Raw genomic sequence first — 23,168 nt, 5'->3', positions numbered from 1 at the left:
ATCCTCTCTTTGAATATAAAAAATTTTTTAGAACATCTACACAAATTGAAAATACAGAAACACAATTAAGTAGTCTTGAGGTTAACATCAGCACAGGATTAGGTAAGAGAGCATATGAACCTGTACATTGAAGATCCGGATTACTGTGGTAATGAAAATAACCTATCCATATAATTCAGTTCTTCTTGTGCCCTTTTCCTTCCTCATTTTTTTAACCTGGATTATTTAAAAGTTTTCCTGATTTTTTTTTTTTTATTTTGCTTGTATAAATAAAAAGCTCCAAAGCAAAACGTATGTGAAACCTCTGATATGATCACAATAAACAAAGCAATTTTATATCTATTCAATATCCTATAAGGAGTCTCAAGATGACTAGAAGAGATAAAAAGCTCTCTTAGTCAATTCCATGAGGTCAGGAACTTTGATATATTTTGTGCTCTGCTTTATACCCATGACCTGGTACATGGTAGACACTAGGTAAACATTTGTTGAATGAATGAATGAAAAGTATGCTACAAGCAGTTGTGTGATTTAAATAAGAAAGCTAGATTTAAACCAATGTATTTCATGCTACCCAAATCTAAGAATGGTTCTTTAAAAAAATAAATAACCAATGGCATTTTTCTGAATACTTGAAACCCAGGCTTCTACCAAGATTAATAATGATGATGTTACTGCACTCGTAATCTTTACTAAGTCATGGAGTTAACATTTTCTTTCCAAATTCATATTCTGAAAATGTATTCAATTAATAACAAAAACCTATACTTTGACAAAGTAGGTTTTTGAGCAGATGTTGGTTTGGTTAAGGATTCTTTTTTTATTGACTGGTAGTGCTTATAAAAGAAGACATCTGGCATAGAATAATATATGAACAAGTTATTCCAGATACTAGCACATGAATAGGAGTTGTAATATATTAAATAGTAATTTTGACTTTTAAATAGTATATTAGTTTTTTTTCTGAAGTATGTTTAAACTAATTTGTTACTGGGTTTATTCTAAGGATAATGGTTTTTTCCTCTCCACCTTTTCTGTGGTCTCTAATCAACAACTTTTAATGGTAGTTACCTTCTCTGTTTTTCCTAAACCTTTCGACAAACCATTCAAAAACTCTCAGGTTCATATTGGTACATTCATTTCCATAGCCAAATTTCCTAAACTATATCAGTGGTTAAATGAGAGTAAATTTCCTATGAATTAAAATAGGGCCTTGAAATTTTTAAATATTGGTATATTTAAAAAATAATGCCATTTTATTTGACAGATGGAATGTGGTGTGATAAATGTAGTACTAATTTCAAACATAAATCAATAAACATTGGTCTCTAGCTATAAGAGAAATTCTATAAGTAGAAAAATTGACTGACCCCCACCACCCATAGGTGCTGTCCTGCTATGGAATCCCTTTGCTCAGTTTTCTCCTGTCCAATCAGGTGGAATGTTTGACAGGCACATGGTTTATACAGCTCAAAATAACTTGGGACCTGTGAGCTGACAAATGCTCTGGCTCCGGTGGTGACAGGTTGTCCAGCTTCTTACAGCCATCTTCACTGAAACTAAGGTTAACTCCTCACTCTCTATGGACGGCTGCTTTCTATTTCCAAGGGCGTGAAGAATTTACTTTTTCTCCTGTGCATTCATCTGAAAGTTCTCCTTGGATAATTATCATCACAGTGGAGTGCCTGGGCTGGACATTCTCATCTGGGTCAACTAAAAAAAGAAAGGTAATATTCAGATTTAAGTTCTCAAGTGTGTTTTGATAACAGGACACTGACAATGGGAAAGGGGATATTTCAGAGACCTAATTACTGTTGTTTAGAGTAAAAACCTAGGATCACTTTCTAATTATGTGTGATGGGACACAAAAATAGGTAAAAAATAAAGCTCTCTACATGTAAAGATTTTGGAGGGGATGGATGAAATTCACAGGGATCAGAGGCTACTTGGGTACTAAGGAAAAGTATCTCAACAGAGGAAGTCACGACATGCTGCATATGTCATTGGAATTTTCCACATAGTCATTTATTAAAATAATGCTCTTTGTATAGAGAATGTGTGTGCAATGCTTATTTCCTTTTTATTGGAAATCAAATCTAAAATAATATGACTCCATAGTGAAAGACTTTCATTTTATATTTTTTTATCATGTAAGAGGATATGCTTGCTATATTTAGTGTTGGGAGATCTGCCCCCTGGATTAATGTACACAACAGCTGCAGAAAGTCTTGCTCAAAGGACATTGCTCTTTCTTTCTCCTCTCTTTCTCTGTCTCTCTCTACCTATCTCTCTCCAGCTGCATCAGAAAGACACTTGACAATTAGTGGCAAGTGTTTGGCCTGGTACATTGCACTATTAGCAATAATTAAATGTACATCTTGAATTATATTTTTAAAACTGTATAAGCAAAGAAAGAGAGAACATGGGTTAATCTGTATTTTCATTCCCAAAAAGTGAACATTATAGTAATGATGCCAAGAAATGTTATTGTATCAACATATTTTTACTCGTACTTGTTAGAGATGCTAGCATCGATCAGTTTGAAAGAAATAAAACAGCTATCCTGTTTTCTTTCTCTAAAAATTACTATGACTCAATTACTTTCCCAGCAGTAATGATTAAATGAATTCTACAAGCTCTAACTTAAAAAGTTGTCATACCTTTTTAGTCCTTCCTTAATAATAACTCTTAAGTTCACATAAAACTCATAATCCTTTTCTAGGAAATTGAGAATGTCTTTACTTATAGCTATAACAAATATGTTTTTAAACATAAATTAAAATATGCTCTCTGACACATGATTTAACAACAAGCAAAATTTTTAAATTCAGTGCCATCGCAGGAAATCTGAAATATATGGACACTATACTTACTTTGTCAAGAGACAAAATTATAAACATTACAGAACCTTATAATAATGGACTATGAAACAAACAGCTGGACACTACCCAAATTCTGGAAGTTTGCCTCAATTCCCACTTATAGAATATGGCTAATGCTATTGGAACTCATAATAATGTGTTAAAGCTCTGGTGTTCCATTTATCAATTTAGAATATAGTCTCTATTACATATTTCTATTACAATGTGTTTACTAAGGTGCATATTCACTGGAATAGACTCAAAACTGCAATTCATAAGCAAAAGAAACTGAATGAGTTTTTATCCAGACAGGGTTTTGGAATTCATAGAGATGGTTTTTCAAATTTATGTTCGAAGAAATGGGCCGGTAGGTAAATGAGGTTCTATTGTGAAAGAACTTTAATGAACTAAGGTTAGTATATGAAAAAGTGACAGTTTTTAAATTTAAAATGTTCAATGGTTAATTCCTATATGTAAAAGGAGCAATAAACCCAGCTCACTAACCTGAAAGTGTTAGACAAATAACACTTAGCCTCAGAATAAGATTTCTTTCATTGACATTGAGATTTGACAAAGGCGTTGTTTGTCTCATGGTGTTATTGCCTGTAACAAGACACAAAAATGAAAAGGTTTTAACGAATTCTCTCTCTTTAGAGATAAAGAAGAATCAGGCACCGTGGAAGTATTTTCTTACATTTTTATGGTGCTTCATAGTTGACAAGGAGCTTTTAAAACTACTGGAGCGCTGCACTTTTGCCTAAGAAAACAATCCAAACAAAGACAGAATGGTCTGTTTCGAAACTTAAGACCATATTTTCAGCAGATACGTTTTTGGCGGACACGGAAGTTGATGTGACTATACCTGCAGTCACTAAATAGTCCTTAGAGCTCATGTGTAACCAGAGTCACCTTGACAAGCTACATATACCTCCACTTGGAGTCACAATACAGTCCACACTGTGAGAGGAGCCCACAGAGCCTTCTCACCAAGCTCTTGAACTAGAACTAGATCTTGAGATCTGGAGCCTGTTTGGGACACTTGCCCCTCTCCCGATCTAGCAAATGTATATGTCAGTTTAATTAGGGAACTTATCTTTTTTTCAAATCCTTAATATCTCTCTCTCTCTCTCTCTCTCTCTCTCTCTCTCTCTCTCTCTCTCTCTCACACACACACACACACACACACACACACACACACACACATATTCCTGAAGTCTTCTTGCTTGCCTTATATTAGCCTTTCTAAGGGTCATAGAATCTACTTTTACTTATTTCTTTGCTATCTTTTGGATTAAATGCTCACATAGGGCTCTGGCTTCAGTATCCTTTACACTAGTAGTTCTTTTCATGCTTATCTTCTTCTGTAAATTAAAATATACATAATATGTTTCATAGTAGCCCACCTCTCCTCTCACTCAAACTAAATCTTTACCTTTCCCACTTTTCTACATGTACCAATTTGATTAAAACAGTGTAAGAGAATGACTTCCTCACCTTTGGCCTATTATCTAAAAATTTTTTCACATTTTAAATCCCTGCCCTTGAAGGTATGTCCTTAATAAACAGATTCCCGTTAGTTCTCTGTGTGATCACCTCTGCTGTCTCTTTATTTCAACATTCTCTCATAATGGATACACTTCATTTCTCTATATTTGTTTTTATCTGCTGTTTTTTGTCTTTCAAACTGAAAGAGGAAGTAAAAGAATGGGACTTATTTCCATATTGTTACTGGCATATTTCCATATATCTCAAGTTCTTACTCTGATAATGCAATATGTACTGATTTACTAATGCCACTCACAGCAAAATTAGACTTGAAATAAAACTAAGATGGGATGCTCTCTGTCATAGTGAGGGATGGGTATTGCAATGGTGAAGGATTTACCTTCAAGAGCATTCCATCTTCAGCCAAGTTTTTAAAAGGTGATCTGTACCCAACTCTTCAGGACTAGTCTCTATGTAATGGGATTTGGTTCTTGGCCCAGCAAGAGTTTCTCCAGAACTGATTTAGATAATTCTCTTGTGTGACGCCATGGGGTACAGAAGGCAAGACAAACTGGTCAATAGAAGCATTAAAGAGAGGGAGCAAAGTCTAACTTTGTCGACTATTCTTCCCCTAAAGAACATTCTGCGTGTAATAATTACACTTCAACAGAAAAGGATTACCTTAAAGTTGTATAGTTCTCTGCATTTCTAAAGTGCTTTCCCAAACAAATCTATGAAGTAAGCAGAGTTCTGTTCATCCAGTTTAACGGTGAGATACTTAAACATGTTTCTCTTTCCCTACTCCATTGCTCTAGAAAAATAATTATGAAACATTAGGCTATTTTTGTGTTGACCTAACCAGATTTACTTTCTCATTTAAATACCTAAGGAAACTACATTAGCCAGAAAACCTTAGTATTTATGTTTGAATCTAAGTTACTTCATATTAGAGTTTGACAATTCTCTGGCAATGACCCAGCTTAAATATTCATATTATAAGCAAAAGATGAGTTTATACTACATTATATTTCCAACGAGATCTTCCTAGAGCCTGCGGAAGAGTAGTGCTGAGTTAACATGAATTGAGAAATACAGTCATATGCCGCTTACCCAGGATATGCTCTGAGAAAGGCGTCTTTAGGTGATTTCCTCATGCGAACATCATTGAGTGTACTTACACAAATCTGGATAACCTTCTACTTAATGTATGTGCTATACTTTTATAAGACTGGCAGCATAGTAGTTTTGTTTATACAAACATCACCAGAAACACAGGATTAATTGTAGTGTGAGCCCCAACAGTTGGCTTTTTTTTTTTTTTTTGTAATGCAAGTGCCTGACTTTAGCTTTGATTATCTAGGCATCCACTTCAACTAAGGCTATCTAGAATAAATGCATTGCCAGCCTCAAGATTAGATAAATAGCCAAGCTGCCTCATCCTACTAAGGCGCCTTTGTTTTAGAAATCTTGGTAGATTTTGATAACTGACCATTTGGGGTACTTGGTTTTTGCCCCTTCCCATGCCTTAAGTTATGGTTTTTATATTTTAAATTCACCAAAGAAGAGTGAGCTCATGAAAACCTACGCTCCCACCCTTGACCCCAGTAAAAACAGAACCCCAGCCCTAGCCAGTTTGGCTCAGTGGTTAGAGTGTCAGGCAGCAGACTGAAGGGCCCCGGGTTCGATTCCAGCCAAGGGCACATACCTCAGGTGCAGGCTCAATCCCTGGCCCTGGTCTGGGTGCCGGCGGGAGGCAACCAATCGATGTGTCTCTCTCACATCGATGTTTCCCTCTCTCTCTCTCCCCCTCTCTCTCTCACTCTCTCTTCCACTTTCCCTGAAAAACAATGGGGGAAAAAATATCCTTGAGGGAGGATTAAACCCCCTCCCCCCAAAAAAACCAACCCCAGGCCCCTGCTCCCTCTCTTTCCCTACCCATGACCTCGCTGTTGCCCCCTTGCATACTGTGTGTGCTCCAGGGCTTGTAAGTAATAATAAATTCTTTTTATCTTCAAAGTTTCCTAATGGTTATTGCTGAAGGGCATCTTGTATCATAATAAGAGCCTCAAGGGTCAGTCCAATTGTCACATTGGTTTAGAAAGCAGAGGCATGTATCAGGAAGCTTACTGGCTCAGGTGAGTCCCCAGGCATTTCTAGCCCATATCAATAGCCTGAGACAGTGCAAAACGTTAATGCTTTGCACTAGGACTTTACGACATTACCACGGTAACACCATCACTAGGTGATAGGAATGTTTCAGCTCCACTCTACAGTAATCTACTTTCAAAAGATATCTCAAATCTGACCATTTCTCACCGTTTCCCACTGATAACCACTCGCTGATCCAAGCCACCACCATCTCTTGCATAGCATATTGCAATAGTCTCCTAACTGATCTGCTTGTTTCCACATTTGCCCCTTTTAACTTGATCCTTTGCATAGTAGCCATGATTGAACTTCTTCAAAATCATGTCATCTGCTTCTCAGAACTTTAAAATGGTTTCTCATTCACACATTTAATAAAGTTTAAAGTCCTTCCCATGGTCTGCAAAGCCTTCCACGATCTAGCCTTGTACTTTTGTGATTTCTACTTTTCTTTTTCACTCACCTCCTGGCACAATGGGCTTGACTCAAACACAGCAAACATTTACCTGCCCTGGCTTTGACATTCTTCCTCAGGAATATTCTTCCCCCCACATGGTCACATGGCCAACTTCTCCACTGCATCAGAAGCTTTGCCTGACCTTCCTAGCTAAAAGAGCTCACTGTCCTTCCTCCCCAATCATTCTCGATTCCCTTGCCCTACTTTACTTTTCTCCTTAACATTTATATCTTTCCCACTAGATTGTCAACTCCACAAGGGCAGGGACTTTGCCTTTTGACACAGTGCCCAGAATGGCACATAGTAGATGCTCAATAAATATTTATGGGACAAATAAGCGAAATCTAGAGTATACATAACAGCACTTGGGCTTTTAAAAAGTACAAATTTTATAACAGATTTAAACGCTTGAAAGAGAAGGTGATACATTTTCGCATTTCCTATTTTAGGTAATATTTAACATTTTAACAATTTATATATGCATTTACATCTGAGGACCCTCTGAAATGGATTGTTATTTTCCTGTTTGATAGATGAGAATAATTGAGATTCAGCTGCATTAAATGACTTGCTTAAGATTGCAAAGCTATTCAATGTTGGAGCTGAGATACTAAACCAGGTTTTTTATTGTAATCAGATGTCCTTTGATATTTCTGGTATGAAAACAAAGCATAGTTCCACTATTATTTTATCCACTATGAATAAACTTACATTTAAAAGTCACCTTGAAGTTATTTATATATTTATATATAAATGTACTTACATTTTTTTCTTTGTGTCTGCAAGATTACTTTGTAAATAGGATTTCTGTTTATCTATCTTATTTTTTCCCGTAATTAAGAAAAAAGATAAACAGCAATTGATTTAGCAGGCTATTCTAATGAACAGAAGAATTCAACAGATATCTATTGATCACCTTCTGTGTGCTCTGTGTGTACAGATGATGGTATACAAAACAGAGTGAGGTAGACAGACACGTAACCAGGCAAAATTAATATATTACAATAAGTGCTGTGTTTGAGGGTAAAAACTATGAGCATTAAGAGCACATTGGAGAGGTACCCAACCCAAAGAAAAGAAGAAATCCCTGGGGGGTGTCTTAGCTAAGAACTGAAGACCATGTAGAACTTGGCCCAGCAAGGTAGTAAAGGGAGGTGGGGGCAGGGAGCAGCTCAAGCAAAGACAGTTTGTACAAAGGTTTGAAGGCAGCCCAGTTTGTTAATGAGACTACATGTATTACAATGGAATATAGATAATGCTGAATTACCTACAAATCAAAAGTTCAGTTTCTCTTTAAAGTTTGTCCTTGGATCAAGTTACTTCACTAGTTCTATTTCCATTTCTTATCATGGTATGTGTCTATAGTTGTTAAATAATGATAATAATATTAATAACAACTACCATTTATTAAACATGTACCAAATGCCAAACACATTTTAAAAAATATGTTTTCATTGATTTCAGAGAGAGGAAGGGAGAGAGAGAGAGAAACATCAGTGATGAGAGAGTCATTGATATGCTGCCTCCTGCACGCCCCCTACTGGAGATCAACCCCTAAACCCCAGCACGGGCCCTGACCGAGAATCATAGGTCAACGCCCAACCACTGAGGAACGCCTGCTGGGCCCAAACACATTTAATCATCACTTCAACCTAGGAGATAGCTACTGTTATTATACTTGTTTTATAGATGAGTAAACTGAAGCTTACAAAAGTTAAGTAACTTTCTTGAGTTTATACAGCTAAGTGTCAGAACTTGGATTTGAGCCAGATCTATCTAACTTCAAGTGTTAGGCAATAAATAATACATTAAAATATTAAAGAAATTCTTCATTTTGAAAACCTGAAAGCTTTGTTATCATAACAGTTTCTCAATACCATAAGCATCAGAACAGGCACATATTTACACATTAATTAGCTTCTTTTCTTTAAAAAAGAAAATAATTGCATAGAGCAGTGGTTACTTACATGAGTATTTTCTATTTCCACCATAAATATAAGCTTTTTAAAAGTTCTTCAATATTAACATCACCTTTACTCAAGTACTGATTTTTACTAATATCGTTTGAGTGCCCATTATAGTGGCTGGTCTTGTTTTAAGAGCTTTGCATTCATGACATCATTAATCCTAATTCCCCTGGAAAATAGATATTATCCATGTTTTACAGATGAGAATTCCAAAGTTCAGAGAAGTTAAGTAATTTTCTCAAAGTCACACAACTGCTGAGAGATGAAGCCAGAATTTGAAAACAGATCTAATTCCAAGCCAATGCTCATTCTATGTTGCTCAAGATAAAAGCCACCTTAAAATAGTTAGAGACAAAATTACATTAAAACACAATATGCAGTAATGTCCAACAAATAGAGAGCAGACCATTCTGGTTTATAAAGCACTTAATTTTCTCCTTCACATTTAAATATATACAGAAACTCAAACTAGGCTAATGAAATAGTTAATTAACAAATTAGAAGGATTTTCAATCAGTACATAAATTACATTTTCAAATAGCATTTTGTACCTGATTTCATATATCTTTAACTGTTCTTTTACACAGTTAATGCACAAATAAGACAAATTTTCAATTGGGATGTCTTGTGCTATTTTGTATATCATTCACAGTTGTAAAAAATTTAAGATAGTCATATAGTTTGGTTTAATGAATGTATCATAATTTAATTTCTTATTGGACATGGTTCCAATTTTTTTATATTATCATCTATACTATGATGAATATCTTTGTAGATAAATCTTTGTATCCATCCAATACTTTTGCATTTTCAATTAATCTCTTTAAAGACACAATAGACTTCACCCAAACAAGTAGACCCAGTAGTGGCAGTCTCAGGTATGTGGCTGCAGCAAGTATGTGGAAGAACATTTTGCTGTAGGTGATCCTTTTAGCCGTCTCTAATTGCTCTCTTAAGGTTACTGCCTACTTTGTCAATTTAGAGGTTAGTTTTGGGTAATATTCTAAAAGTCAACTAAGGCAGTTCTTAGGAAGCCTTATTTGTGATATAACTGAGGCTATCATATGAGGGGTGAACTGAAATAAGTTTTGTCATGGAATCTTAAACAGCCAGGAAAGATCTAGGAGATTACTTTCCTCTCCATCTTCCCAGCACAAGGCCCAGCACCTAGAAGCCAAGAATGGTAAATAGTTTTCATCTCTGTTACCATCTCTGATTGATTGGTGGTGGCAGATGGAGTTGAGTGTTAAGAAAGTCAAGGTCAATGGGAAGAGTACTGTAATCAGCTGCATCTTTTAAGGATGGAGAGGCATAACAGCCTATGGGCCACCAGTTTACCATCCCTCTAGTAAGTGTGTGAATGAATAAATAGATATAATATTAATAATATAAGATTCGTTTGCATTACCAAAATCTCAAGTCCAGAGGACTTAGAACTAAAAGTTATTGTACTATTTTCTTAAGCGTTAAAATTATTTATTTATTTGAATCAGTCATGTATTCGTATAATTAAAATTCAAAAGTGAGGAAAGGGTATACAGTGAAGAGTGTCCTGTCTTGCCCTCCATTTTTCTGTCTCCCATATCCCCTCTTTGCCAATGTTAATTTAAGAAATATTTTAAAAACTAAGGTTTAACTCGTATCTTTGTAGAAAATAAATTAGTTATACCTTATTTGAAAAGGCTAAATCATTATAGTTTTCAAGAGCAGATTCAACCTATAAACAACAGTGAATTTAAACAACTGTCTCTAGTTTAAAAATAACACACAAAAGCATTATTTATTTTCATGAGCTAGATCAAGTTTATAATTTCACTTACCAGTTGAGATTATGTTGTCAATATCTTTTAATTTCTATTATTTTATTACATTCAAGGTAAAAAGGATAGGATGGAGATCAAATCTCTGTTTGTGTATGAAAGTGCTTTACAAATAAAAGCCCTTTACAGATATCATCAAAATTATATTTAGAAATTGTATTTAATATCACTACAGCTATAGCAGAGCTTTCACAATTGAACTTGTATTTAAAGAATTTAGTAACATGGTTAATGCCTATGCTTTTATTTTCAAATTCAATAAAATCTCATTCAGTTCCTCTTCATTTTACAATTTGAGAATAATCTTTAAGTCTTCATAGTAAATTTTGTAAAACTATCAAAAGTAGGCATTTTTTTTATTTCAAGCTTTACGTTCTTAAGAATCCATCATGCTGTAGTAAACAAAGGCTTGTTATTCTCTGGAAATGATCCCAACTTATTATCATTATTATTATTTTCTCACAGCATGCAAGACGACAGCATAGAAGCTTCTACTTCCATTTCTCAGCTTCTCAGAGAGAGCTATTTAGCAGAAACTAGACATCGGGGAAACAATGAGAGAAGTCGAGCAGAGCCTTCCTCCAACCCTTTCCACTTTGGCAGTCCTTCTGGAGCTGCTGAAGGAGGTGGAGGCCAAGATGACCTTCCAGATCTTTCAGCTTTTCTGAGCCAAGAAGAATTAGATGAAAGTGTCAATCTGGCAAGATTGGCCATCAATTATGACCCTTTGGAAAAAGCAGATGAAACTCAAGCTAGAAAACGTCTTTCTTCTGATCAGATGAAACACCCATCTAAATCCAGTTTTGACCCTGACTTCCACCAGGATAACTCTCGAAGTTCTAAAGAGAGCCCTCAGGAGGCACCAAGGCCGCAATATAGTTCTGAGGCCCAGTCCAAAAAAGTATTCTTAAATAAGGCTGCTGATTTCATCGAAGAGCTGTCCTCCCTTTTCAAAGCCCATAGCTCCAAAAGGATTAGACCTCGTGCCTGCAAAAACCACAAGAGCAAACTGGAATCTCAAAACAAAGTTCTGCAGGAAAATAGCTCCAGTTTCTCAGCTCTGTCAGAAAGAAGAGAAAGATCTTCTGTTCCCATCCCCATCCCTGCAGATACTAGAGATAATGAAGTGAACCATGCCCTCGAACAGCAGGAAGCCAAGCGGCGTGAGGCCGAGCAGGCTGCCGGTGAGGCAGCAGGTGGGGACACCACCCCAGGGTCCTCTCCTTCATCCTTGTACTATGAAGAACCTCTGGGGCAACCTCCCCGATTCACTCAAAAGTTATGGAGCAGAGAAGTTCCAGAAGGAACCAGAGTACAGTTGGATTGCATAGTGGTAGGAATTCCGCCACCTCAAGTAAGGTAAAAATGCCCCATCAGCAATGCTTAGTAATTGCTTTCCATCTACCATGATTCTCCTAAGTTTATCTTTTAAGTAAGTGGTTTCAAAAATTACATACTCTCTGAAAAAAAGTCAGAGTTTAAAGCAGCACTGTCCAATAGAAATATAATGTTAGCTGTATATGCAATTTAAAATTTTCTAGTAGCCACATTTTTAAAAAGTAAAAAGAACTGAGCAAAATTAACTTTTTAAATGTATATTATTTAACCAATATATGAAAACATTGTCATTTCAACATGCAATCAATGTAAACATTATTAATATGATATTTTACATTCTTTTTGTCACACTAGGGCTTCAAAATCCAGTGTGAATTCTACGATTAGAGCACATCTCAATTTGGTTACTAAATTTACCTAGGAAATAATTAATCTGCATTTAGATTTTATGAAGTTTATAAAGTAGATAACATATGCAAGTTGTTCCAAACATACTTAAAATTTTTGTAATAACTGAATTGAATATCAGTTTTTTAATTGAAATGAAATATAATTTAAAGTTCAGTCCCTGAGTTGTAGCAGTGACATTTCAAGTATCCAATACCACACGTGGCTAATGACTATGGTATCAGTCTGCACAGGTCTATAGGCTGAAGCTTTAAAAAAGAAAGTATTTATGATCCATGCTCAATGAATACCTGTGATATTTTTTCAATTTTAAAGAAAGCCAAATAATAGAATAAAAGCTGATAGAATAAAGATAAAATAAGGATGTTGCTAAAAGCAATTTAGAGATTCATTTTACAGGTATTATATTTATTATAAACTTTTTGATATCAGTTTAATGAATACTATTATTCCTAATTCCCAAGTCTTTCCCTAATATGACAGGTGAGTAGAGAGAAATCCATCTTTTATGTGCCTACCAGTCAGCTTTTCTGGGAAGCAAATGAAGACTAAGCTTCAGGGTTCCTAATTTGCATAAGCTATACCTAATTTGGGGTTCTAATTTTTTTAATGCGGACCTTCCAAGTTTATGAGCTTTAAGTCCCACAAAATGGGGGTCCAGCTGTAGCCGCAGGGTGGCATTTGCTGTCTGTAATACTATAATGTAATAATAGTATTGTGCTTGAAGTGTATTACTTTTGTAAAAAATTATTGGTATTTAGAGTCCTCTAAGAGTTACTTTGTCTGCCTAATACCTAATTGCCACTAGAACATGACTTCATTACTATTTAACAATTATTCTAGGTATGTAAGCAGGTCCTCATCTTTTTCTTACAGAATATTCATATGATAGGACAGCAATAGTATTAATATTAATATAATATTTTTATTTATATGTCTTTTGATTTAAGGGATTCTAGCCCAAAGACATATTCATATATTGAATTTTGCTTTTCAAAGGCAACATAAGGTAATATTAAATATTATTTCTACAATGGCATATAATTACTATCTGGTTATCTAAATGACCTCCTTGAGGGCAGACGTCCTGTTGTTTCACCTTTATATCTTGAGCACCAAGCACAGCTTCTGGCCCATAGTTTTTACTAAGAAACATTGAGTAAACTAATGCATAAAGAAAGAGGAAAACAAGGAACTCAACTTAGGTTTCAATCAGGAGTGAGACAGTTGGCTTAAGATGTGGCAAAAAGTTGAAACTGAACAGCGTCTACCCTTCTACTCTGAGCATGCCCGATGACCCTCCCTACTGGTGAGATGTCATCACAGAACCATGACGGATACCAATCAGTGGCATCTGGTGAATCTGGGTAAGCTGGTGAGCATTCAAGTTATGCTATACACACAACTTACTAAATTAGTCTTATCCAACCCATTAATTTCTGGACATAGATTGGACACACAAAAAATTAGGCCAGATCATTCAGGATTCATTCTCCCCATTTCTTGACCATGACAATCTCAAATCCAAAAAAAAAAGAGTTCAGTGCTCCTATGAGAAAACTCAACCAAGAAGAACCACAAGATCCTGCTCCCCCCAAAACAGAATAATCTGGTGGTCACTCAGCAACTACTTACCCCTGGCCAGGTGGCTCAGTTGGTTGGAGCGTTGTCCCATACACCAAAAAATTTCTGGTTCCATTCCCAGTCAGGGCACATACCCAGGTTTTAGGTTTGATCCCTGGTTAGGGCAAGTACAGGAGGCAGCCAATCAATGTTTCTCACATCAATGTCTCTCTCTCTCAAAATCAATTAAAAAAAAATCCTTGGGAGAGGATTTTTTTAAAAACCACTTAGCTAGCCAATTATAAATTTACAAATTTAAAAGTGAAAAAAATGTACACAGCTTCCATAAAGCAATACTAACCTTACCTGGGAAGAATTTCTTTACTGATGGAATTCATGCCTGCATCCCAACCACTGGTTTGTTGCCAGGAAGTTAGTTGGTATTCACTATTATCCAAATGAGTTAGTACTTAATTTAATTACTGCAATTATTTTAAGAAAAAAATTAGAATTTTCCAAGTAGACTATTAGCTGTCATTGTTTTTCTAAGCATAGAATTTACATAACTCTAATCAGAAAGTAAATATTTATTTAGCTTTTACTATGTGCTTAGCACTGTGATCAATGCAATGACACAGACAACATAGATACGTGTTCCTGCCCTCAAGGAGCTTGCTATCCAATTAAAGAAATCATCCTAATTTTTGTAGTACCAACCATAAGAACTATCAGGCTTCAGAGAAGCGATGGAGGACTAGAAGGGTCAAAGAAGGCTTCAGGGACATATTTGGGTTTTAGTTAAACCTTGAAGACTGAGGAGGATTTAAGTAGAAATTTACTCTTCATTCATTCATTCATTCATTCAGCAAATACCTATAGAGTTACTAAAGTGACTCGCCAGTAGTACAAAACAACTGTGTGTTATTGGAGGTCGGTTTTGAAACCAAGTCTAAAACTATTCTGAGAGGGTAGCTGAAAATCAAAAAGAACAATCAGGCAGCCGTAATCGAAACACTGCTGTACTGTGTAGTCAGTGCTATACTAGAAGTATGTATGAGGCGATGGCAACTCAGAGTAAAATGTGATTGCTTTGCCTGGAATGCAGGATAAAGAAGAGTTAACACAGAAGGTGCTACTTCAGTTTGGAGACCAAGGGTTCTCTTCCCTTGGAAGAGGAAAGCAAGTGCAAAGGCCCAGAGACAAGTGTTTTCAGGGAACTGCGAGCCCTTGGCCATGTGAAGCACGTAGGGTAACAGATGAGAAAAGATGAGGGAAAAGATTGAAGATGTAGACAGAGAGATGGGTTCTTTTAGGCCAGGTCCACTGAACATGTTCATCTGAAGGTACAGACACTGGAACTGTAGTAATTTTATGTGACAGGGAGGCGACCGATCTAACTAGAAAGAAGAGTGGAGTCAGATGAGTTTGAAGAGCCTTGAAAGCAAAGCAGAATAGTTTCGACTTGGCTTCCAAATCAAGTGGAAACCACCTACAGGGCAGTAACAGTATGAAAGGGAACATTTAGGTAGAATTCATCTGGAAGAATGAATTAGACCAGAAATGAGTGGAGCCATGAGACTACTTAGGAAGCTACCCCAGGCATAGAATGCTCTGCTAGGGCTGGCGTGGAGGCACTGGGAAAGCAGAGGAAAGACGTGAGCGAGCAACATGTAGGAGACAAGAAACCAAGCTGAACTGGCGACCAACTAGCTAGAAGGGAAGAGTAAAAAAACTTACTCCACAAGTTTGAAGCTGTGCACCTGAGAGAATGATGGGTCGCTGGCCAGGACTGAGGAAATGGAAGAGGTGGCTGATTTATGGAGGGGGCTGATGGCTTGAGTATGAGCAGATGAAGGGCCCATATCCAATAGGCTGTCGGAAATGTAGGACTGAAGGTCAAATGAGAAGGCAGTGGAACTGGGGACAGTCCAAGGAATGACCTGGACACTAGGAAAAGTCTGACACAATATCTTTGTAATTACAAAGGGACTAAAAATACAGGTAATACTTGGAACTAGCGTCTAGTAGTACTAGACTAAAATAGTGTTTTCGAACCTTCTTTTAGCTGTAACTCGTCCCACTTTTCTCCTTACAATAAGCCTGTTACATGTTACCCAATACATGTTTTACACACACACACACCTTTTTAAAAGATAAAATTAGTGCTTTGGGGATTGAAGAGGGTTGGATGGAAAAGCCTCCAGCCCCTACCTGCTTGCTTACCATGGAAACTAAGATATCTCCGTAGAACCCAGGAGCATAGATTTTGATCCATAGGCTTACTTTTAAAATGCATTAAAATAATAATGAGACATTTTGGATTGCCATGTAGGAATACCTCAGTCAATAAGAAAAGCATCCTTTTGCTATTTTTTTCAAGGAAATATAATAAGTCTTCCTGGAAACTGGGGTCTAACCTTGTATCTATGTGCTCCTGTGTATAATCAGTATTTTAGTTATGTTCTTGTAACCCTAGTTTAGCACATTGAAAAATCATTTTTGCATATCTTTGTTGATTTCCAAGTGAATTGGGTGAAAATTGCTTTGTTTTGTAGGGGTGGTATCCTATATTATCAGTGTTTTTGAAAGTTTGTTAATATTGGACATAGCTTCCTTGGAGGATTTGTCTTAGAAAATGAAATACATTCATATGTTACCCACAGATGAAAGAGTCTACAGGAATTCACAGCAAATGGCCATGATCCCTTTTTGAGTCATGTATCATGACTCTAAATTCTTCCGCCAGGAATGTACAGCTGGGTCACACTAAGTATATTTGCTTGTACATAACCTTTGGAAGCAGCACAGATTTACCTTTTATAAATGTCAATGTCTGCTTTGGCTGTTAAATTTTGCTATTGGTACTTCTGGACCTATGTTTTTGAGTGATGTGCTGAGAAAATAAATTAGTTATAAAGAAAAATATATTTATCTTAAATGACTTAGGGGAATTCTTTAAAATGTTATAAATAATGTATATAGGATGGGGTAAAAATAGGTTTACAGTTGTGAGTATGCAAAACACAATTTATTCCTGTATTATCATTTATTAAGTATTATGTATTATTTTCCATTTGACCAACTATAAACCTACTTTAGTCCCACCCTGTATATGTAATTATCATGTAAAATATTATGTAAATATTTTAAAATATTACATTATTTAGGGGCTTTCTCCTCTTTTTTGGGGGAAAATCTAGATACCTTCATTCATCCAATAAATATTAAGTGCCAATTTTGGAACATGTGCCATTACAGGCACTAAGATTAAAGCAGCGAACAAGAAAAATTCCTTGCCCTTCTGGAGCTTAGAGTCTAGAAAGGAATACAGACAATAAACAGAAATTCCACAAACGATTGCATAATTACAGTTGTGATAGATGTTATAAAGGAGGGGCATATAACAAACAGACCAAACCCTGAGCGTAGATTAGGGAAGGTTTCCCTGAAAAGTGGTACTTAAGCCTGGCCGGCATGGCTCAGCGGTTGAGCATCAACCTAGGATCCAGGAGATCGAGGTTCAATTCCTGGTCAGGGCACATGCCCGGGTTGCGGGCTCGATCCCCAGTCAGGGGCGTGCAGGAGGCAGCCAATCAATGACTCTCTCGTCACTGATGTTTCTCTCTCTCCCTCTCCATCTCTTCCTCTCTCTCTGAAATCAATAAAAATATATATATTTTTAAAGTGGTATTTAAGCTGAGACATAAAAGATGACTAGGAGTTAGCCCAGCAAAGTGGGGTGAGGGGAAAAGTGTTGCAGGGTAAGGGAACAGCAAATTGTATTGATTTGAGAGATACAGAGAGAGAAACATCAATGTGAGAGAGAAGTTTCAATCGGTTGCTTTCCACTTGTGCCCTCACTGGGGATCAAACCCTCAGCCTGGGTATGTGCCCCGACTGGGAATGAGCCCATCACCTTTCAGTGTACAGGACAATGGTCCAACTGACTGAGCCACACCGGCCAGGAAAGAACAGCAAATTTGAAGCTCTTGAGGCAGCAAGAAGACAATTGTTGACTTAAAGGAACTGAAGAAAATGATACCACCAGAAAAAGAGTGAAGAGGAAATGGTTTGAGATAAGTCTAGAGAGGGAACAGAGGCTAGATTTTGAGAGGCTCCTAGAACACGCTGCTAAAAGTAGGTCCCTGGATCCGCAGTGTGAGCATCACCTGGGACCTTGGTGGATATGCGAATTCACAGGTTCCACCTTGCATCTACTGACTCAGGATCTGTAGGGGTCAGGCCCATACATCTGAATTTTCACAAACTGCTGTTTGTTTCTGTGCTGAGCATTTTTGCAATTTCTTCAAAGATCTCCTGATCTGAAGGGACCTCCCCACCCCCCAGTGGCCTCCCCCGCTGCTCGGTTCCTTGACCCAGATGTTGCAATCTCCAGTTAACATTTTAGCACCTGTTCCTTAGTCCTTCCTCCAACAGAGCACCCCTCACAGATTCTGTTGGAGTCACCTCACCGTAGCACATGGTCCTTTGAGGCGGGATCTGCTTTGAGATGAAAAACCAGGCTACTTTATATCCCTAAACAATATTGGTACAGAAGTATTTACAGATGAAATGACAAAAACCCTGGATTTACATTAAAATAATCCAAGGTAGTGAGAAATGAAGAATATAAAAGAAACACATTTGCCACTTGTCAATAATTTGTTGAAGCTAAGTGATGTGAGCATGGGGTTCATTATACCAGTTTCTCTACTTTATGTATGTTTGGAAATTTCCATAATAAAAAGGTTTTTTTAAATGATATTAGTAGGTTATACGTGTTTTTAAAATGTTATATAAGTGGAATCATGTATATTTTCTTCTGCTACTTTAATTTTTCCCTAAAATGTATAACCGTGTTTTGCATATAACTCTAATTCACTCGTTTTCATTGCTATTTAACTGCAAGGCTAGAGGATATTGTCCATGTACATCTGTGTTGCTTCCAGCTTTTATCCTAATATGAGCAATGTTATTACAAACATTCTAATATATTACCCTGGTGCATGAGTGTGTGTGTATAGGCATGAGATTGCTGGTAGAGTATGTACAATTTCAACTTTATAATAATATAAATTTATTTTCCAAAAGAATTGTTTCAATTAACATTCCCACCAACATTACATGAGTTCTGGTTGTTCTATATCATTGCCAATATGGATATTATAAGACTTTAAAATTTTGCCAATCCGACAGTTATAAAATATTATCTTGTTACGATTTTAATTTTAATTTCCATAGTTACTAGTGAGTTGAGAATTTTTAAAAATAGGTTTATTGACCATTCAGGGTTCATTTTCTATGAAGGATCTGTTTATATCTTTCACTCACTTTTCTGTCAGTTTGTTTCTCTTTTTTCTTACTGATTTGTAAGACTTTTAAAGATGTGATTAAGATTCCAATCATATGACATGTGTTGTGAGAATATTCTCTCCCAATTTGATTTATCTTTTTATATTTTCTATGATATCTTTTGAAAATTGACTATTCTTAACTTTAGTGTCAAGTTAATTAACTTTTTATGGCTTTGGTTTTTATAGTTTGTGTCCGGTTTTAGAAAATTTTCTTAACCTCAAAGTCATAAAGATATTCTTATATATTGTCTTCTAAAAGTTTCATTGTTTTGCCTTTTACATTTAAGCTTTTAATCCATTTAAAGTTGATATTTGTGTGTGGTGTGGAGCAGGGAACCCATTTCAATTTCTTTTTAGACTGGATAACCAATTGTTTTAGTTAACTGGGAAGTATATCATTTTCCCAGTGATGTATAATTCCAGCTTCATCATAAACCAAAATTCTGTAAATGTGTGGGTCTAGTTGTGGGCTCTTTGTTCTTTTCCTTGACTTATTTATCTTATTACAATAGACTTTTCATACTTCTTGATTTTCACATTTTTCAAGGATTTGGGGCTCTTCTTGGCTTTTTGCTCTGCAATGTAAATTTTAAAATCATCTTGTCAAATTCCACAAAACATTTTTAAAAATTTCTTAAGATTTTCAGAATTTCACTGAAGTGGTAGATTGATTTAGGGAGAATTTGACATCTTTAACATATTGAAGCCTTGGCCCTGGCGGGGTAGCTCAGTTGGTTAGAACTTCATCCCAATACGCCAAGGTTGTGTGTTGGATCTCCAGTCAGGAAACATACACAAGAAGCAACCAATGAATGCCTAAATAAGTGGAACAACAAACCAATGTTTCTCTTTCTCTCTTCCTCTCTCTAAAATTAATAAATAAAAATTAAAAAGTAAATAAGTAAAATTAAATATTGAGGCCTTATATTCAGGATCTTGGTGTATTTCTTCATATATTTAGGTATTCTTTAATGTCTTTCAATAAAGATTTGTAATTTTTACTTTGAGTTTTACAAATCTTTGGTTAGATTTATTCGTAGGCACCTCATTTTATGCTATTATAAATACCTTTTTAAAATTACATTATATGTTCGTTCTGTATAAAATGCAGTCAACTTTTGTATATTTGCTTCTTAACCAATAACCTTGCTACAGTGAGAAGTGACCTACAGATTTCTGGGGAGGTCTTCTTCCTTTCTAATCCTGTGTCTTATGTTTCATTTTCTTGCCTTGTTGAGCTGACTAAGCCCTCCAGTACAATGTTGAATAGCAGTGGTGATACTAGGTACTATAGTCTTGTTTATGCTCTTAAAGGGTATGACTTCCATTTTTCATTATGTAGGATTTTGTTATAGTTTCCTTTTGTTTAGGAATATTAAGATTTTTTAAAAATCATGAATGGACGTTGATTTTTTTCTGCATTAATTAAGATTATTTTATTATTGTCTCCCTTTTATTATGTTACTATGGTAAAGAATGTTGATTTTATAATGTTAAACAAGCCTTGGAATTCTTGGGACAAACAAAGGCAACACCATGAAAGAGGCTCCAAATTGAACAAATAGAAGAATTTATTGTGAAAGAAAGATTAACATAGCAAACAGAAGAAAGGAATAAATATACTTTAAATATATAACACTGGAAAGAATCAAGTACATTGCATTAATAACAAAACTAGAAAATGTAATACATTCATTTGTTTATTCATTTATTCAATAATAATTTATTCAATACTCACTATACATCAGGAACTATTTCAAGCACTTGGGATTCATCAGTAAATAAAGCAAAACTTCCTGACAAATTTTGTTCTAGATGAGGTGAAGGAAATAGATAATAAACAGTAAATTTAATAAAGAAGTGAATGACACAGTAATTTAGTAGTAAGTGCTCCGAGAGAAAGAAAAGGTAGGAATCTTAGAAGGAGAAAATACAAGTTTCTAGTCATCCCTGCTTGAAGTAATTAGTCCTTTAAAAATTATTTTAGGTATTATTCTCATCTTCACATTTATTCACCCTCCCTTTTGTTGTCTAAAATTGGCTATGTGGTAAGGGGTAGCCTTGATGATTTTATATTAGCCAACTATTTATCTATGCTTTCTTAAGTTACCAAGAAGTGACCACCTGGCAAAACCCAGATTTTAACAAAAGTTAAAGCAAAGACAAATCCTCCCCACCTGTACCCCCATTCTCCCTAGAGGGAGATATAGCCACTGGATATGAAAACTAGCTTGTTAACTCACTAACAGTCAAACAGGACACACAAAACACGAAATGCTTCACGAAATCCAACATAACTCTGAGTTCCATTAGGAAACATTTAACGTCATCATGCCGTCCAGTGCACTCCCGTTGCACTCGGTATGTGAAGAGCCACTCGACTCACAGACAGCTGGAGATGTCAGTAAGTAAACACCACCTTTTAGCTGTTTCAGGCTTTACACTCTTCACTTGAGAGATCAGGCATTGTTAGACAAAGATGGTTATAGATGACCAAGGAAAGATCTTTTCTAGATCCCAAGCCTTCTTGAAAAATGAAAAGGAAACGGATCTTAGGCTATAATAATCCTAATTTAAATTCATTCATTTAACATGTATACAACAAACATTTTTGGGGGCAGCTAGGATGTGCCTCATCTGGCTAGGATCCAGATAAACAAGTGTTCAGCAAAACAAACGTGATAATCTCTGCCCTGTGGTATTTATTTTCCAGTAAGGGAGAGAGAGATGTATATAAAATAAATATATAATTAGAAGTGATATACAGGTTCTGTGATGAAAGTGAACATGGTATTAGGAGAGGGAACAGTAAGAGGTGGAACAGGGACACTGGAAGGGCTGGAGCTGGACTAAAGAAAGGCTCTGAGTAATCATTCTTTTAATGAGCATTATTACTGGTGAGTCAGAATAGCACATTCAAATTATGTTTAGAAGTTATTAATGTGCTAAAGCAATGAGTCATAATATTTATCCAAGCCATAGTTGAGAGAAAAGAGTAACCCAACAGCAGAATAGTGATATGCAACCCAAAAGTCCAATTAAATCTGAAAATTGTGTCTCTTCTGTGTCTTCATTCCCAGGCTTGTAGCTAGCCAAGTCAGCAGATCTGGCGAGCTAGCCTTAGGGCATTAAAGGTGGGCTCTGCTTTATCATCTGGGCCTGCCCTGTTTCCCCAGGTCACTGACTCATTTCTGCTGAGCCATGAATCACTGCTATTCTGTAACTGTCATGAGGATTTGGCATCCTAAAACCTGTAACTGGGCCAGGGCATTTCTATGAAAGCATTCCCTAACATGGATAGATGTTTGAAGAGAGTATGTTTTCCTCCTACCCTCAAAAGTCTTCAAGGGAGCCGGGTCAATTTTAATACCTTCTCAGAAGGCAGCCTGACCGGTGCGTTATTTCTGAGTGGGTCATGGTGCTAAAGTCAGAGTGATGGTTACTGACCTTGGGGATTGGCTGAAGCCATCCTGGCCATCTGAGTAAGGAAAAAAACGCTTGTGACAGGGAGTTTGGACATTTGAATAATTCTACTTATCATCTTCTGACTGCTCAATTGTATGTAGATGTTTCTACTCTCATTTTGGCAAGGAAGAGAAATGAAGGTACTTATTTATTGGTTTTGAAATATTTATATTTGCTTTATCAAATTAATGCAGATACATTGCATTAAAAGTCAAATATTAAAGAACAGGCCACTTTCAACTCTTTTTTGAGGGTTTCTATTTATTTACCTCTAGATTTCTAAATAATATGCCGGTGGTTCTCAA

The 23,168-nt window shown here is 36.1% G+C and overlaps 1 protein-coding gene across 1 annotated transcript in view; it reads left to right on the top strand.

Annotated features, from left to right (window-relative positions):
• The first annotated feature begins 1,480 nt into the window (after window positions 1-1,480).
• Window positions 1,481-23,168, top strand: part of MYPN (myopalladin) — a 75,078-nt gene continuing 53,390 nt past the window's right edge. The window contains exons 1-2 of the mRNA XM_016198399.2: window positions 1,481-1,727; window positions 11,201-12,094. Coding sequence (XP_016053885.1) covers window positions 11,202-12,094 — 893 coding nt within the window. The 5' untranslated portion in view covers window positions 1,481-1,727; window position 11,201. The remainder of the gene's footprint in view (window positions 1,728-11,200; window positions 12,095-23,168) is intronic.

Source organism: Miniopterus natalensis, chromosome 14 (assembly GCF_054644295.1).
Source record: "Miniopterus natalensis isolate mMinNat1 chromosome 14, mMinNat1.hap1, whole genome shotgun sequence".
Classification (NCBI taxonomy): Eukaryota; Metazoa; Chordata; class Mammalia; order Chiroptera; family Miniopteridae; genus Miniopterus; species Miniopterus natalensis.
The sequence above is the reverse complement of the archived record's forward strand: the minus strand, read 5'-3'. Positions and strand labels throughout refer to the sequence as shown.